Source organism: Thamnophis sirtalis, unplaced genomic scaffold (assembly GCF_051295495.1).
Source record: "Thamnophis sirtalis isolate CommonGarterSnake01/CBP01778 unplaced genomic scaffold, rThaSir2_p1.2 scaffold_4, whole genome shotgun sequence".
Lineage (NCBI taxonomy): Eukaryota > Metazoa > Chordata > Lepidosauria > Squamata > Natricidae > Thamnophis > Thamnophis sirtalis.
The window spans coordinates 89448749-89467064 of record NW_028261384.1 but is presented as its reverse complement, the minus strand read 5'-3'; the positions used below and the strand labels follow the sequence as shown (position 1 = coordinate 89467064).

Below are 18316 nucleotides of genomic sequence, written 5' to 3'. Positions count from 1 at the left end.
AATACAATTAAAAGAGCACCAAATATGTCTATGAATTCCCAATTGGTACAGTGGTGAATGTACAGAATTAGCCCGAGCTATTGGGGTCAACATGCTCATTTGGACATTTTAAGACTATAGGGACCATTCTCACCATATAGTTGCTGCGGAGGACATGGCTAAATACTATAATAAAATATCTATATCTGTGATGGCTAATTGTTAAAGCAAAAAGAAAGAACATTGACGAGTCTTATAAAACCAATTAACTTTTTCCCCTAGTCTTTCAAGAGCTGAGCTCTGAACCCCCAATATCAAACTATGTATTTTTTCATAGAAAGCATAGCATAGTATTTTTTTTTATAGTCAATGACCAGCAAAGTAGCTATAACACAAAAACATCACATAAAAGTAGACACATCTACAATAAAAGCAATACAGTAAAACCTGTCAAGCACCAGGGATCTCTTGTGGGCACACAGGGACTTATGACTGATGACTCATTTGACCCCTCCTTCAGGCTCAGGCATGTCATCTCCTACAAAACCACTACCTGCTGATTAAAGTGTACAGATTTGAGAAGTAAACAAAATAAAAGAAGGCAAAACAAAATAGATAAAAATTAAGATAAAACAATACTATAACTTATTTACGACATAATTTCAGGATTATGAACCTTAAGCATTCTTAGGCAACGGTAATGTACTGCCAAGAGTAAGAGCATAAAAGTGAATCAAAAGGAAAAAGTACTGAACAAACTAGACTGGATAGGTAATTTTCAGATCTGAAAGGTTTCCAGGAAAGCAGACTATAATAATTAAATTGCTTTCCATCTTGCCATCAAGTCATCACGAAAAAGCTTGAGCCAATAAGAGAAACAGCAAATACAAACTGTCATCTCCAATGAGATCATTTCTCTTTCCATGTGAATTAGATTTGGAACATAACATGGAACCTTGAAGAGTACTTACAAAAGTTTAGATTGAATAGCATGCAGAGGTTTTAGATGAATATAGGGGCATATTTCTGTGCATTTGTGGTATAGATTCAGCTTTCATTGAAAGAATGATTGAAGGAAAACAATGTTAGAATTATCCAATTCAATACGGAACATGGTATGTGAAATATATATATTTCTTCAGGCTGGTACCTCTGGCTTTGTGCTTGTGTGAGCAAAGCGTGATCGTAGCTGCCGTCCTTCTATAAATATTGGTGGGTGGGTGTGGAGTGCTGGCTTTGTTGCTGTAAGCGGGTTGGTTGGCTGTGTAGTTACATCTTGATTAGTTGATGGAGTTGATGTATGTAGATTAGTTGGCTGTTTCATAACATCCTGTGTGCCCATTAGTCTTTTGTGTTGTAACGGCCTGGGTAATGGGTTGTGTGATGACATCCTGAGCTCTATTGTAGTAATATCCTGAGTCCTGTGCTGCAACATCCTGGGAGGTTGGCTGCGTTGTAACATCCTGAGCCTTTGCATTGTAACCTCCTGAGTTCTGTGATGTAATGTCCTGAGCAGATGGCTGTGATGTAACATCCCGGGCTTTGGTTTGGCTCCGGGTTTGTGGTCTGGCCATGTGTTCATGGCGTGTGTCAGTTTGCTTTGTGTGGGAGTCAGAGAGGGGTGCAGCAGTTGGTGATGCCGCCATGATTTGGCTTCTGGATGGTGGTTGCATTTCGTCTATGGACTGGGTTTTGGTTTGAGTCTGGTGGGGGTGATTGGTGGTGGCGTCCTGTGTTGTTCTTGATCCGGTGTAGGTTTTCATGGATGGGACTTGTTTGTTGACTAGGTCTAGTTTCCAGATGTCTGATAGGCGGGAGATATCTCACGTTTATTCATGTTGTGGGGGTGTTTCTCTATTTCGATGGCTTCCATAATTATTCTCTTGTTGAAGTGTTCAGTTTTAGAGATTAATTTGATTCCTTCAAAATCAATTTTATGTCCTGTTGCTTTAAGGTGCTGGAAAAGGGAGGACGTTTTTTCTTCTTTTCTGACTGCGTTCTTGTGTTCTGCAATGCATGCATTTATTGTCCTATTAGTTTGTCCAATGTATGTGGCTGGGCAGATTTTGCATGGTATTTCATAGACTCCTTGGTTTTCTAGCTGGATCTTGTCTTTGGGGTTTCTTAAGATGTTGGCTATTTTTTGGTCAGGGCCGAAAGCTGTCTTGATATTGTGCTTGTGGAGAATTTTGCTGATTTTATCTGTGGTGCCTTTGATGTAAGGGAGGAGGGCAATGGCATTGTCCTGTTCTGTGTCTCGGTTCTTGGGGGCGGGTGTCTCCTTTTGGATTAGGTTGGTAATTGTATTTCTTTGGAATCCGTTGGAAATTAATACGTTTGTGAGAGTGTGTAATTCAGTTTTCAGGTGATCTTTGTCAGCTAGGTGTTTGATTCTGGAGATGAGGGTCTTGGCTATGGAGTTGATCTGTGCAGGGTGGTGATGGGATTGTGTGTTTAAGTAATGATTGGTCTGTGTTTTTTTCTCCAGTAGATGGTGTGTCCTAGGGAGCCATTGGGTTTTTTGTAGATTAGGATGTCCAGAAAGGGAAGTTGGTTGTTACCTTCTATTTCCATAGTAAATTGTATTTTGGGGTGTAGGCTGTTAAGATGTGTGAGGAAGTTGTCCAGTTTTTCCTTCCCGTTTGGTCAAATTACTAATGTGTCATCTACATATTTAAGCCAGAGTTTGGGTTTGTGTTCAGATACACACACACACACACATGCTGGAAACATGGAAAGACAAGACTCTTATCAGGATTACTAATTTTATAACTAAATTTTCATAGTGAATCTTCATTTTTCAGGAGCTTGGATCCCCAAGCAGAACAGATTCCATTGGTGGTGAATTCCCAATACGGGTATGGAATACTGCTTCCTCTCTACAGAGACTTAGTTCCCTGGATACCTTCAGAGGGTAAATTGCAGTTCTGGATAATTCCTTACAATTTTTCTGTAAATGTCTTTGAGGATATTATCAGCTGAGATTTATAGGTGCAGTAGTATTCACCTTCGTGAAAGGCAGCTACCAAGAGTGGAACCCACTTGTCTTTTACAGTGATGCTATAAATAATGACAGAACAATAGAACAGGTACAATCTGTTAAAACTGATATAACTGGCACTTCCTGTTCTTTACTGTGGTAAGGAAGTGGATTCGTGTGTAGATTCACTTCATATGTCCCTGAGGTAACAGAAATCACCTTGATTTTGAAGGTTCTGATTTCAGGTTGTTGTCTGTTAAACAATTGAGCTTAGAGAACACAACACATTTAAGGCTCTTCTAGATGGGATTAATGATCTGGTACATGTGAGCAACATCATATCTGCTTGAACCCTCATCAGATTTAATCTTGTTTTAGGGATTAGGATAGTTTCCATTTTTTTTGCACTGTTTTTTTTAATTGAGAAGCTGCTGCACCTTTTTTCTTTTGATAAAATCTAAATTGTAGCAGAAGTAAGATCTGATAAAACCCCTGTTGATCAAAAGCATCTGTGGGTAATAAAAACACAGATTGCAATCAACACACCATTTTGAAATGTATGCACAAGAATATGGAGGAGGAGACAAGAAAAGGTTGTACTGTATGTTGCCTACTTGGAAGGGGCTAAACTAGTCTTCTGGGTTTCTTTAAGAAAATGAAAGAATATGTCTATTTATTTTGAATACTTCTATTTTTTTGATGAGCCTTCTCAATCTGATGCCCTTGACATGAACATCAGCATTGGGTGGCAATCAGGGAAATGTATCCTAACATATCTGGATAATCCCTGTTGAGCGACAGTTGTTTATTTCTTAAATTTATGTGCCGCCCATCAGTGTTGGGATTCAAAAACATTTACTACTGGTTCTGTGAGCATGGCTTGGTGGGCGTGGCAGGGGAAGGTTATTGCAAAATCCCCATTTCCTCCAGATCAGCTGGGACTCAGGAGGCAGAGAATAGACGGGGGGGGGGGGGCAGTCAAGTGGTATTTACTGGTTCTCTGAACTACTCAAAATTTCTGCTCCCGGTTCTTCAGAACTGGTCAATCCTTGATTGACAGGGTCTGTAGCATGTGTCCTCTGCCAGCACAGGTTGTTCTAGACCGTTCTCTAGAATCTGCAGTTTTCTGGTATGAAATGGGAATTTTGTTGAACTGGATGGATGAGAACAAATATAAACTGGTTTTTGCAGCTTATTTTTGCCTACAATTTAAATTTGTTAAGCCAAGTTATTTTCCTCAATGCTTTTCAATTTATTTTCTGTTAAATGTATGTTACATTTAAAACAGGAATTTAGTATTTCAGAATTGGCCTCTTTTGTGTACTTACATTGTTGAACATTTTTTTCCAGCCTTAGCCACTAGAAGAAATCTTGGAGGTTTTCTAGTTTAATCCCCTAGCCCTTATACTTTAGAATTGTCCTTATACTTTAGCAGAAAATTGTCCAATCTTTTCTTGAAAACCTCCAGGGATGAAGGACCCACAGCTCCAGGAGACAACCTATCCCATTGATTAATTGTTTCCACTGTCAGGAAAATTCTCCTTAATTCCAGGCTAGATCTCCCTTTGTTGAACTTCCATCCGTTGCTTCTTGTCCTGCTGTCAGGTATTATGGAGACTAAATTGAGCCCCTCTTTCATGTAACAGCCTTTCAAAACTGGAAGATGGCTATCATATCCAAATCTTCTCTTTGGTAGGCTAAAGAGATCTAGTTCCCTTAGACACTACATTACAATGTAGTAGCAGGCAATTTATATTGTCCATATTTGTCTTTCTATTTTTAATGGCCATTTTTTTCCAGGTGAAAAATCCTGGAAGCCCCACCTCCAAGCTGAACTCACCTGAAAAAATCTTGCTTCAGATTTCTTCAAATGTCTTGTATTTATAGGCAAACCCAGTAGTGAAATGGGCATTTTCTGCTCATGTGATTCCAAGTCCTAGATAGAGCTTTCATTCCGGCCCAAGAACTCTTAAAAGTTCCCATCACACTGGCTAGGCGAGCATGGTTCAGGGGGGAAAATGAGCATTTTGAGATTTGCCATATTCTTCTGGCAGCTATTTTGTGAAAGTATTCATTGAAATATTTTAAGTATTTCTGCTGGTCCCTTTTGATGTTGCTATATCTGACCCACCTACCCCATTAAAAAAAATTATTTGGTAACATTTAAATGACAATATATTCTCTGTGCTGTCACAATTTGAAAGATAAAAGTATTGATCAAATTTACTAATTTAAGACTTATTGAGAAACAATATTTTATCACTACAACAATGAAAAATTGTATTCAGAATTGTTAATATATGCATTCAGTGTGTGATTATGATATCTGTTTGACTTTATAGCCTGGCACTTACAATTATGATCTTTGTGAATTATGGTGGAGGAAAGTATTGGTTCTTCAAGCATCAGAGCTGGAATGGTAAGATATTCAAAATCCATTTGTCCTCCCGCATTAATTATATAAAATGAAATTGCCTCATTTACTGTTCTGCTTTGGGAGTTTGAGAGTTTTTAAAATTCCGCTGTTCCAACTAATGTTCAGTAAGGATAATTAATAGTTTGTAGTTGGACAAGCAGAGAAAGAGGAAAAAAGGGAGGAATGGGACCTGTATGTGGTTTGAAATAAATTCTTTTTTTAACTTATTCACTTCAGAATACTACTTTTCAATGTGCAGACCTTGTATTATGTCTTTTAGAAAGTTCAGAGTGTATTTGTTAATAGTTAATAATACTTTAGAACCAGATAGTATATTTAATTATCTAAGAATAGTAGTTCTTCATTGTTATGAACATTAACAATGTCTGTTTCTCTTTATAGGCTTAACAATAGCAGACCTCGTCTTTCCATGGTAATTCATGTTGATTACTAATAGCTTGAATTTAATTATAAGTCCATTCAGAAGAAATCCATATGGGAATATCTCTAATTTGGTCTGTCAGTTTGGTCAGGACAAGTTTAGTTGGATTCTTAATCGCCAAAATGGTTACTGTTTCCAGTGACTTTCTTTAAACTGTAGTTTTAGAATAAAATGGTAATAAGTGCATGCAATTCCAAAACTTTATTTTTTAAAAATAATTGGATTTTTAAATATAATTCCTAAAGTTGTTTTTCCAAAGCATAAAAACCTTAACATTGTCATGCAGTTCATTTAACAGAAGGCTGCTCTATACTTCCCACCATAAGAGAGACCCACTGACTGTTTCTCAAAAAAAGAAATACATGAAATCCTCATCTCAGCTACAGTCAGTTGCAAATGTGTCATCATCCTGTCTTTTGTTGCTCTTCCCATCCCTCTGCTGGCTCAAGTTTACTAAATGGTCCATCTGCTCAATTTCTTCCATCATATGTAGATGTTTCATTGCTGAGATAGGACTAGGTTTGGAAGTTCATGCAGGAAGTGCTTCTTTGAGCTGGCATAATTTTCTGTCCCCCTCTCCTTTGCGCTGTGTTCTTATTTTTGCAGTTTTCCTCAGCAAATCTAAGTATTCATTCTTTCACTGTCAACTATATTTGATATTTCAGTAGAAGTCTATTTCAGTCTATTTTTCCATCTTACAATTTAAAGAATTTTTACCAGCAACAATAATGTATTTCACTGAGGGAGTTATACTACAAGAAGTGGTAGTACTCACCACTTCTGGAGGCAAACTGTTCCATTGATTAATTGTTCTTACTGTCAGAAATTTCTCCTTAATTCTAGATTGAATCTTTCTTTGATAGATTTCAATCAGTTACTTTGCATTCTGCCTTCAGGTGCTTTGGGGAATAGGTCAACCCACTCTTCTCTATGACAGGACCTCAAATATTGGAAGACCGCTATTATGTCACACCTTACTCCTTTTCTTTGTTAGACATACCCAATTCCTACAACTTTTTTGTCATATTTTAGCCTCAGTCTTCTAATCAACTTTGTTGCTCTTCTCTCAATTCTTTCTAGAGTCTCAACATCCTTTTTGTATTGTAGTGATCAAAACTGGACACAGTATTCCAAGTGTGGTCTTACCAAGGGATTATAAAGCAGTACTACACGTGATCTTGACAATATCCTTTTGTTGATTCAGACTACGACTGTACTGTTTTTTTTGGAGGCTGCAGCACACTGCTGGCTCATATTTAATAGTTGTTCACTAGGCTTTCCAGATCCCAGTTTACTGCTCTTAAGCCAGGTATCACCTATTCTATTCCTGAGCATTTGGGTTTTCTTGCATAAGTGTAAAACCTTACTTTTCCCTTACTTGAATTGCATTTTGTTGGATAGGGGCCAGTATTAAAGTCTGTCAAGTTCTTTCTGGATCTTGAGACCACCTTCTAAAATGTTGGCTATTCTCTCCAGCTTGCTATCATCTGCAATGATGAGAGAATAGAAGTTCCTCTTCTATCCTCTCTTCCAAATAGTTTATGAAGATGTTGAAAAGTATTAGCCCTAAAACAGAATCTAAAGGTGCCCCATTGCATGCTTGCCTCTATATCGATATAGTTTCATTGGAGACTACACTCTGAGTACAGTTGGTCAGCCAACTGCAAATCTATCTGGTGGTGATGCTATCTATCCTACATTTTTCTATATTATGAAGAAGTAGGCTATGTCTAAACAGTTTGGGTAAAGGAGGACTTTTGGATCAAAATTTGGAAAGTAATAGATACAAGGAAGGCTCTTGCCAAATTGGTAAGTGAAAAATAGAATTTTGGAATAGTTGATTTTTTATTATATAAAAATATGTTCCACATAGTTTTTACTATGGAACCCACAAAAGAACTGCAGAGAATATGTATGTTAAAGAAGAGCTCAAGTCTTTTGCATTTTCTAGTAATATTGAAACTAAGAAATACCGTATTTTTCAGAGTATAAGACACACCAGAGTTTAAGACGCACTAAGGTTTTGAAGTGGCAATTTTTTTTAAAAAGTGAGTAGGAAGATAGAGAGATAGAGAGGGAGAGAAAGAGAGAGAAATACAGTAGGAAGGTAGGGGGGGAGAGAGAGTAATTAGGTAGGTAGATGAAGGAAGAGAGAGAAATAGAGAAAAACAGTAGGTAGATAGGGAGAGAGAATGTGTGTAGGTAGGTAGGTAGACGGATAGAGAAAGAAATAGAGAGAGAGTAGGTAGGTAGGTAGGTAGGTAGGGAGAGAGAATGTAGGTAGGTAGGTAGAGGGATAGAGAGAGAAATAGAGTAGGTAGGTTGGTAAGTAGAAGGATAGAGAGAGAGAGAAATACAGGAGGGAGGGAGGGAGGGAAGAAGAGAGAGTAGGTTTGTTTGTTTGTTTGTTTGTTTGTTTCATTTGCATGCCGCCCTTTTCCCCAAGGGGACTCAGGGCGGCTCACAACTCAAACAAGGGAAGGGGGATACAGACAATTTGACAACAACACAAAACAATACATAATTTAAAAGCGCAACAATCATACCATTCGAGATAGGGGCAACGATTCTTTAGCCCCAGGCCTGTCGGAACAGCCAGGTTTTAAGGGCTATGCGGAAGGCCTGGAGGGTGGTGAGGGTTCGAATCTCCACGGGGAGTTCGTTCCAGAGGGCTGGAGCAGCCACAGAGAAGGCTCTCCTCCGGGTAGTCGCCAGTCGACACTGGCCGGCGGAAAGAATTCGGAGGAGGCCTAATCTGTGGGATCTAATCGGTCTGGTGGAGGTAATTGGCAGCAGGCGGTCTCTCAAGTACCCAGGTCCAATACCATGAAGGGCTTTATAAGTGACGACTAGCGCCTTGAAGCGTATCCGGAGACCAATAGGCAGCCAGTGCAGCTCGCGGAGGATAGGTGTTACGTGGGTGAACCGAGGTGCACCCACGATCGCTCGCGCATATGTAGGTAGATGTTTCCAGATGTATTTATCCATGTGCTGGAGAAGAAAATCTCTGACAATTTGCAGCACCTAAGACTTTGTTTCTGCTGCCACAGCACTTGATCAATGTAACTCTCATCAATCAGTTAAAGAGCTTTCCAAAAAGGAAAAAAAAAGTTTTGCACTCTGCAAACCTCCCCAAAACAGCCTGGTTTTTGTGAAAACGGCCACTTTTTTTTTTAAAATAAAAGTCATGAATAGCCTTGGAGGAACTTGCAAAGTGCTCCTGGGTGAGTGGGGGGACCAAAAATGAGCAAAAGCCCATTTTTTTTTGCAAAAATGGCCCTGTTTTTTGTCAAAAAATGTGCATGCATTGCCTTATGAAGGCTTATAGAGTGCTGCTGGGGACTTGGGGGGGGGGCAAAAAAAAGGCACATTTTTCATACCTTTCTGCCCTCCTCAGCCCCCAGGAGCTCTCTGAAAGCCTCCATAAGGGTATACACAGCCATTTTGGTGAAGGGGTGGAGCTTCAGGAGGAAAAAAATGCTGTATTCAATGTATAAGATGCACCCAGATTTTCTTTTTTGAGTATAAGGTGAGTCTTATACTCAGAAAAATATAGTAGTTTTCTGGAATTTATTGTAGATCATTGGGAAAGAGAGGAACTGTTCAACTCTTTTTCTAATATTCAAATTGTCCCCCTTTCATTGCCAATAGAAGATTCATATTTGTTTTTCTAAAGTTTTTCAATTCTTGAAGTTAATTTCATCCTCAGATAATATATGTCTTTTTCTGATTTTCTGTTTCTCCTTTTCATTTCTAGGTTTGTATTTATTATGGGCACCTCTATTTCACTGTCCTTCAGTGTCATGTTAAGACGGGGTTGTTCCAAATGGAAATTGCTGGGCAAAGTTTTATGGAGAAGTCTCCTCCTATTTTTAATAGGACTAATAATTGTAAACCCAAATTATTGTCTTGGACCACGTAAGTGCTAAGAGATTTATATTTTTATATTGATTAAAATCGTGCCCTTCACTTTGTATATCACAATAGAATTTTGAAAAAATGGAAATTCATACAGGTGGAACTATGTACAAACTGTTGCAACTACATGAGTTCTTGCAAAGTAGTACCATGTTTTCCCGAAAGTAAGGCCTATCCTGAAAATAAGCCCTACCTTGATTTTTAGGGGTGGACCTAATGTGAGACCTAGCCCAAAAATAAGTCCTAGTTAAGATCCCACCCACTCCGTCCCACTGTCTAATTGCATGAGATGGGTTGAGGTGCATGCGTAAAAATCAAGCTAGGATGAGGGTGGGGAGTGGAGCTGACTCATATGCCCCACACTCACTTACCTTAAGACTGGTGCAGCCAGGCCTCCCATGCCCTGACACACTCCAAGACATGTTGTGCTGCTGCCTGACTTCAGCAGCCACTTGTGGCTGGATGCCACATGACACTTTGCACCAGTGCTACTGCTCGTGGCCAAATGCCATGTGGCGCATTGCACCACTGTTCTGCAAGTGGTGGCACCAGCACAATACACCACATGGTGTCTGCCTAGAAGCGGCTGCAGAAGAACTCAGGCAGCAGCACAACAGGTCTTGGAGTGTGGGAGGCCTGGCTGTGGTGGTCCTAAGGTAAGCAGGTAAAACATCCCATGCTTATTTTGGGGCCCAAAAGAAAATAATACCGGGTCTTATTTTGGGGAAAACATGATAATTACTTTTCATATTGTTTCCAAATCATTGTAACATCTCATCTTAATGCACATAAAGGGTATAAATCTAAGTATTATAAAGGGAGTGGAATAAAATGACTTCGGAAGCAACATGATAGTTCGGAGGATAAATTTATATTTAATTCAGGTATTAGAATTAACAATTTTTCTTTTGTTCTGATTCATGTTTTTAATCCAGTGTATCATATTGGAGTCGAAAAAAACATTCTTTTTTTATTCTATTATTCACCTCAGAAGTTACATAATTACTTACAATGAATTGTGGGGACTTTTTTTGGGGGGGGGGGAGTTGGAGCAATAAAAGGGAATTAAGCCTTCACTCCTGCTATGTTGCTTTCATGTCCAGCCCTGAGTCACCACACCAAGATTCAGACATGACTGAACAGTCAAAACTAAATAATAATTACATAGGACTAGGTGTGACTTGATAGCACTCTTTCAATATTTGAATGACTGCCAACAAAACGAGGGAGTGACATATTCTCCAACACACCTGAAGGCAGGACAAGAAGGAACAGATGGAAGCTTATCAAAGAGAGATCCAGAGTAGAACTAAGAAGAAATTTCCTGGCATGAGAACAAGTAATCACTTGATTAGCTAACACCATAAGTTATGAGTCCTCCATCACTGGAGGTTTTTAAGAAGAGTTTGGAGAGCCATTTAAAATGGCATAAGGTCTCCGACTTGAGCAGAAAGTTGGGTTACAAGACCTCTGAAGTCCTTTACAACTCTCTTATTCTGTTACCGTTACATTCACACACAAAGTAGCACCACTTTTCTAACATAGCAAAATAAAAAATGGGATGTCTTTGTCTGGGCACAGTAGAATTCGAAAATTGGGGAGCTGTGCATTTCAGTGATCTTTAAAAGCTAATATGCTATATAGCCTTTGTTATTTTGTTTTATTTCCAAACATGAATGAATTTTTTATCTAATTACATACCTATTTATAGAAAAAAGATTGAATGATAAAGGAATTCAGTTGAGAAATTTCATAAATGTTCAAAATCCTTTTGTAAAGAATTTTGTTTTAGAGCAATATAGCCAGGGTAGCGTGAACACCTACTGTATTTTTTTCAGAGTATAAGACGCACCTATCTCCCCCAAAAAACAGGGTGAAAATCTGGGTGCATCTTATACACTAAATACAGCATTTTTGGCCTACTGAAACCCAACCCCCTTTGCAAAAATGGACATGCAGAGAGTTTGAAAGGCTTGCAAAGTGCTCCTGGGGGCTGGGGAGGGCAAAAACGAGCAAAAAATGGACCATTTTTGTCCCCCAAGCCCGCATGAGCACTCTACGAGCCTCCAAAAGTTCTGCATGCCCCCCTTGTTTTCCAAAAAGTGGGCTGGTTTTTGCTAGTTTTTGACACACACATACCAGGGGTTGTGACTTTAAGTATATACCTCCCACCCTGGCTGGCTGATAAAAGGAGTCGTTCTCTGTAGCTCAAATGGTTAACTCCCTGCCTGGGGAGGCAATAGAGCACAGGTTCGAATCCCAGTAAGGATATGGCTAGCTGATGAGAGCTAAATAGCTTGAAATAGATCTATACTAGTCTTCCTTTATTTATTTATCAGCACAAATAATAACACATATATATATATATATATATATATATATATATATATATATATATATATATATATATATATATATATATAATGTTGGACAGTATGAGAACTACTTCTGCATCCATTATTCTGTAAACTTTTATGCTCACTTGTATTGCTTTTATTTGTTTTGTTGTTTTAGTTTCCTTGGATAATCTACGAATTCCAGGTGTGCTCCAAAGATTGGCTTGCACATATTTTGTTGTTGCAACACTAGAACTACTCTTTGTCAAACCTGCACCTGAGAACAGTACTCTGGTCAGTGAATGGTTTAATAGTAGTATTTCAACTTAAAGTGAAGAGAATATTGGCTTTTCCTAATTCAAAAATTAAAACTCTGCTTCAATATGAAATTTAGAGAAAAGTGAAATAGAGCTTATTGAATGCATCAAATACAAGTTATCAGTTATCTCCCTTGCTTAAATAGTTAACTTACCCCAATATCTATGGAAATTCTAAGTCATCCAGATCATGATTTTCCCAAAGGTACTTTTTCAAAAAGCAATTGGATTTTCTTTGTTTTTCCTTAAAGACATTTCACTTCTCATTCAAGAATCTTCTTCAGTTATGACTTAATGATGGAGAATGGAAGGATTTATTTCCCTTGCAGTCATCGGGTTGTTGGCATTCTCTCTGAGAGTCATTGAGGCCATTGGAGGTTTATCTGTGCCCTCAGGGTCATCTGAATATTATAAATGGGTGTGGAACCTTGGAACTGTTGAAAGAACTGTGTTGTAAATAGGAGATAGGTGTCATTGTGTCCCTCCCCATCTGTTGAGAGAGGTCTGTTCAATTTTAATATTGAATTTAATATTGAGCCATCGCGTCCCCAAGAAAGCAATAGAGTTTCTTAAATGATTTAGACAGAAGTATCTTTTTTCAGAACGCTTTAAAGAACAATACATCAGAATAATTTTCCAAGCATACAGGGCTTTTGTGCTGCTATTGCATGTGTGTCATCTGGTGGAGTTGTTCCTGAATTAAAAGCTTCTCCTAAAGTAAAGTAAATTAGGTCAAAAAGGTGACTTCAGGCATCTCGTAGAAGCCTAGATTATTAAACTTTTCAAGAATAAAGTTGCTAATTTTTGCTTCTTGTTCTTGTCATTCAGTATTTGAAATGGGTTTAGGTTATAGAATGTTTACTACCTGAATATAGTTCTTTGATCTATTTCTTAGAACAGACAAAAGAGGCAGCACTTAGCTTTAAGTCCAAAACAAAATGGAGTCCTTCTCTTCCACATCAATTGAACTATGTATTAAACATACAAGTTTAAAACACTCCTTCAAATATCTAGCTAGTGTAGGTGATGAACCAAAGAAAGGAGTGAGAAATGGGTTTTGGGATTAGCTAGGCCCTTCCTAATGCTTTACTGGGGTGCTTTATTTTTGCTAGCTGTTTTAATGTTTAATACTGTTAACGTTTGTTTAATTTGTTTTCTTTGTTAATGAATATATTGCTTCTTTTTGGATTGCTCAAAAAAATTGAAAATGGAAGAATGATAAAAGTAAGTTATTAGATAACAAATCAGTTACCTGACTGTAATGCTTGATCTGGACTGAAAACCACTGAAATAGTTTACACACTGAATGCAAGTATATTCACATTAGTTTTTCTTTTCCATTGTGGAAAAAAAAAGATTGGCCCATATGTCAGTGGCTGAAGTTAACTAGTGTTATGAAGATATTTAATAGAAGAAAACCTCTTGAAAGTATACAAATTGTGTTAAAGTAAATACCTTCAGCAAATTCAGCACTTGTAGGAGTTTCCCAATGAAACTTGAATTACGCACATTTTACTTTTCTTTCTATGTTTTAATAGGAAACTTCCTACCCTGCTCTTCAGGATATTCTTCCTTATTGGCCCCAGTGGCTTTTTATGCTGGCCCTTGAAGGACTTTGGCTGTGTCTCACCTTCCTTTTGAGTGTACCTGGATGTCCAAAGTCAGTTGAAACTTAAATCCTTTTTTTTTTCAATTCTATCTTTTCCAGATACCTATAAGATTTAATATGCTGTTCTGTTTAATAACACTGCAATGTTTAGCATTAAAATAATATTTATTTGCCATTAGTTAACTTGAGGGACAACTGGCTACAATATTCTCATGACTACTTCAGCTTCAACCCCAACAATACACGATCTCACAATAGATACAAACCTAATGTAAATTGCTTCAAACTCAATTGCAGAAAATACAACTTCAGCAACAGAGTGGTCAATGCCTGGAATGTACTACCTGACTCTGTGGTTTCATCCCCAAACCCCCATAACTTTAACCTTAGACTTTCTATTGTTGACCTCACCCTATTCCTAAGAGGTCTGTAAGGGGCATGCATAAGCGCAACAACATGCCTACCATTCCTGTCCTACTGTCCCCACTTATTCAGATCCATTTCCTGTATTCATAATCATGTTTATACTTGTATCTGTTATCCTATACGTGCTTGACAAAATAAATAAAATTTAAAATTAAATAAAATTAAATTAAGAAGCTTCACTGAATTCAGTTGGAGCTAGCTATTCCAGGAGTGCTATTTATCCCTAGACTGCTTTTTTTTTTTTAGTGATTCGCATATGGAACTTCTAAAGGGCTGTGAAAATGGCTTAGATATGATAGTCAGGCTAAGAATTTTGTCATGAGATTCCTGTTTTGGGATTTTTATAGACAGTGGGAAAAGCAATAAAATGAAATGATGGACATTGGCCAGTGGCGAAAATTGTTGACATATTCTGGAAGCCATTGTACAATCTTAATAGCTTGCAAAGCTGCTTTCTCATTATACTACACACTACACAAAAAGAGCTCTTGACCTTTTCAAATCAGTCTGATCACACCCATGCTAACATATGACTCTCAAATATTTTTTCTCCCCTCCTGTAGAGGCTACCTTGGACCTGGAGGTATTGGCAGTTTTGGAAAGTTTCCCAACTGTACTGGAGGGGCAGCAGCTTACATTGATCATTTGCTTCTAGGAGGAAATCATATCTATCAACATCCATCTTCTAATGTGAGTTAAACATTCCAAACATCTATCAACTATTTGTAAAATGATTCAACCTGGTTAAAAGTTTTATCACTGCTTATTAAGAATATTGGAAGGCAAATTGTGATTTCAATTTTTGTAATTCTTCAAAATTGCTGCCAGCTTCTTATTTTCTGTATTTATTCCTTGAAATCAAGTAACTTTTCTTCTTAATGTGTTCACATAATATTTTCATTAGAAATATTTTTTAAATGTAAAGAAAATACATATTATGTGACAGAACTTTCACTTACAATTTCATTCAAACAAGGAAATCAACATTACCATTCTTTAATTTCTTAAAGTAATTTTATGATTGCACATTGCAGAAATAGTTGAGGTTCTCCACCTCTAAGACTTTAGAAAGCAGATAAGAAATGCAATGGCTGGAGAAATTTCACCTATTTTTCAGTAAGTTTTAGTGCTAGCAATAAGTAGAATGGCTTGGCTATTTTTTCCCATCTTCACTTCATTTAACTTAAATTATGTCCTATTGAACAATAATTTAAGTGAATTACTGCTATAGTTATCACAATTATGCATTTGTAATAGCCCTAAATTTACTTTAGGTCTTCTATTTTCAAATAAATAAATACATTTAAAATAAATTAAATATAACAAATAAAATTTCTCCATCCAGATGTCTAACACTAAGTGACAGCAGGCACAGGTAACTCCCATGCTATTCCTACTTTCTAACTGGAATGGAATAACTATGCCTATGTGTTGCTCCCAGTCTCATGACATAGAAATTCAGGGTCAGAAGAAACATCTGAACAAAAAACATTTTTAGATCTAAGGCTCTGCATCGGGCTACACAACAGCATTCTGAAGCTTCAACTGGAAGTATAGGCAGTCTTCGGATCCCCTAGAGTGGTCTATGTTATACTTCTGTTCTGCGAGCTGCACTTGATTGCTAGTTTGCTTTTGGGGTATTGGTTATTATCTATAAAGCCCTGCATGCCATGAATCCAGATTACTTGGAAGAACCATCTCAACCATGCTGGGTAGAGGATGCATGCTGAACACCCCATTGGTCAAGGAATTCTAGCTGGTGGGGTCCAGAATTAAGAGCCTTCTCTGCCATGGTGCCAGCCCTTTGGAGCATCTTGTGCCCCTGGGGTGAGATCTGCCCTCACCCTTCTTCATTAAGAGTTTGAAGCCCTGCCTGTGTCATTTGGCCTGGGGCCTCAATGGTACCTTCCCTACTATGCATCCTGCTTCTATTTTTTAATCATAACTTTGTATTCTTACTCTTACTGTTTTGTATACATATTATATATTTACTTACTGTTCTAGTTTTATCTTTCTATCTATCTATATGTATGGTTTTACTGCTTTTAATGTAAGTCGCCCAGAGGCATCTTGCAGTGAGATGGATGACAAACAAATTTTATAAATAGTTGCTAAATAGTTTAGTATTGCTAAATCAAATTGTATTTAAATTAGCAACTAATGTTTCAATAAAATTAAACAAAATTTCTAATGTACCTTTCTCAATCTATAGGTGTTGTATCTTACTACAGTCCCCTTTGACCCTGAAGGAATTTTAGGAACAATAAATTCTGTTCTTATGGCATTTTTGGGACTTCAGGTATTGTATTCTCTTCCTCTACATAAGCAAAAAAGGCTTCATCAAGTGCTATATAGAAAGATGAGAGATTATAATTCCCTATATATGTATGAGGGGTGGGTGGCCCTTCCATAGGTATAATAATACAAGTGTTGTTCATATAGGTTTTTTGGAACAACACAAGGAAATACTTATTTTAACATTTCAAACAAGTCATAGAACGTCAGAATTAATTATTTAATAACTGCTCTTATTTACATTACAATGCTGAGAAATTTTAATATGGTTAAGAAAAACATACTCAAAAATCAGATTAGATGAAGGTATTAATAGAACTATTTAATGCTGCAATATTTACATCATGAACTAGTTCTCAGTTTCACTTTATTAGTCCACTAAAACTATCCTAAGCCACATTTAATGTTCTTGTTTTTCTTCAAGGGAGGAAAAATTCTTTTGTTTTATAAAGATCAGCATAAGGAAATAATTCTTCGATTTTTTGTGTGGAGTGTAATAATGGTAAGTTACAAATATTGCTTTGTTAGGTCAAGTACTATATTTATTTATCAATTCTTTTAAAGTGTGTTATTTTCTAGTAAATTTGGTTCAAAAGAGATGAATATTTCCTGGGCAATAAACTGAATTTCAGTTCTTTAGAGGATCACACTTAGAATGTAAATTAAAATATGCAAAAATAAGAGAACACCTGTCATCTCTAGATGGATTCAAATTACCGGGTCCTGATGGATTATATCCCAGAATTCTGAAGGAACTGACAAATGTGATTTCAGAACCACAGCTTTCAAAGTTCTTGGATCACCAGGGAACTGCCTGAAGACTGGAAAAAAGTTGACATGGTCGTCATCTTAAAAAATGGGGGAGGGGAATAGATCCCGGAAAATACAGACCAATCAGCCTAATATCAATCCCCGGAAAGATCTTGGAAAAGATAATCAAGGAACAAATCTGCAAACACCTAGATACAAACAACATTAAAACAGAAGCCAAAAACAGATTATGCCAAACAAATCTCATTTCATTATTTGACAAAGGGACAAAATTAGTAGATCAGCAAAATGCTATGGACATAATACACTTAGATTTCAGTACAGCATTTGATAAGTAACCAAAACCTACTTCTTGGCAAGTTAGTAAAATGTGGGAAAGACGGCACCACCAGCAAGTGGGTTTGTTACTGGCTGACAAATTGTACTCAGTGTGTAGTCTTGAAGGGAGATAAGCAGTGAGGTACTCCAACGTAGTGTTTTAGGCCCAATACTCTGCAATATCTTCATAAATGATATAGATAAGGGAATTAAAGGGAAACTCATCAAATTTAAACAACACGAAGCTGGCAGGAAAAGCCAATACCCCAGAAGACAAGCTCAAAGTTTTTAAAAAATCTTGACAGACTTGAACCCTGGGCTGTATTTAACAATACAAAATTCAACATAGATATAAGATTTTACACTAAGGTAAGAAAAAAAAATGTCTAGGTATAAACTAGGTGAAAGTTGGCTTAATGCCAGTAACTGTGAGAGGGACCTTGGAGTCCTACTGGACAATCACAGCAGCATCCAAAACCAATGCAATCCTAGGCTGCATTAATGGAGGG

General features: G+C 37.4%; 1 protein-coding gene across 2 annotated transcripts in view; it reads left to right on the top strand.

Moving 5' to 3' along the window:
* The window catches only part of HGSNAT (heparan-alpha-glucosaminide N-acetyltransferase), a 32156-nt gene that overhangs the window by 9570 nt on the left and 4270 nt on the right, over positions 1-18316 (top strand). For both annotated transcript variants that reach the window (XM_014068138.2, XM_087713349.1), the window contains exons 7-15: positions 2784-2893; positions 5302-5378; positions 5778-5808; positions 9575-9735; positions 12250-12365; positions 13927-14048; positions 14987-15113; positions 16636-16722; positions 17143-17220. In XM_014068138.2, coding sequence (XP_013923613.2) covers positions 2784-2893; positions 5302-5378; positions 5778-5808; positions 9575-9735; positions 12250-12365; positions 13927-14048; positions 14987-15113; positions 16636-16722; positions 17143-17220 — 909 coding nt within the window. The remainder of the gene's footprint in view (positions 1-2783; positions 2894-5301; positions 5379-5777; positions 5809-9574; positions 9736-12249; positions 12366-13926; positions 14049-14986; positions 15114-16635; positions 16723-17142; positions 17221-18316) is intronic.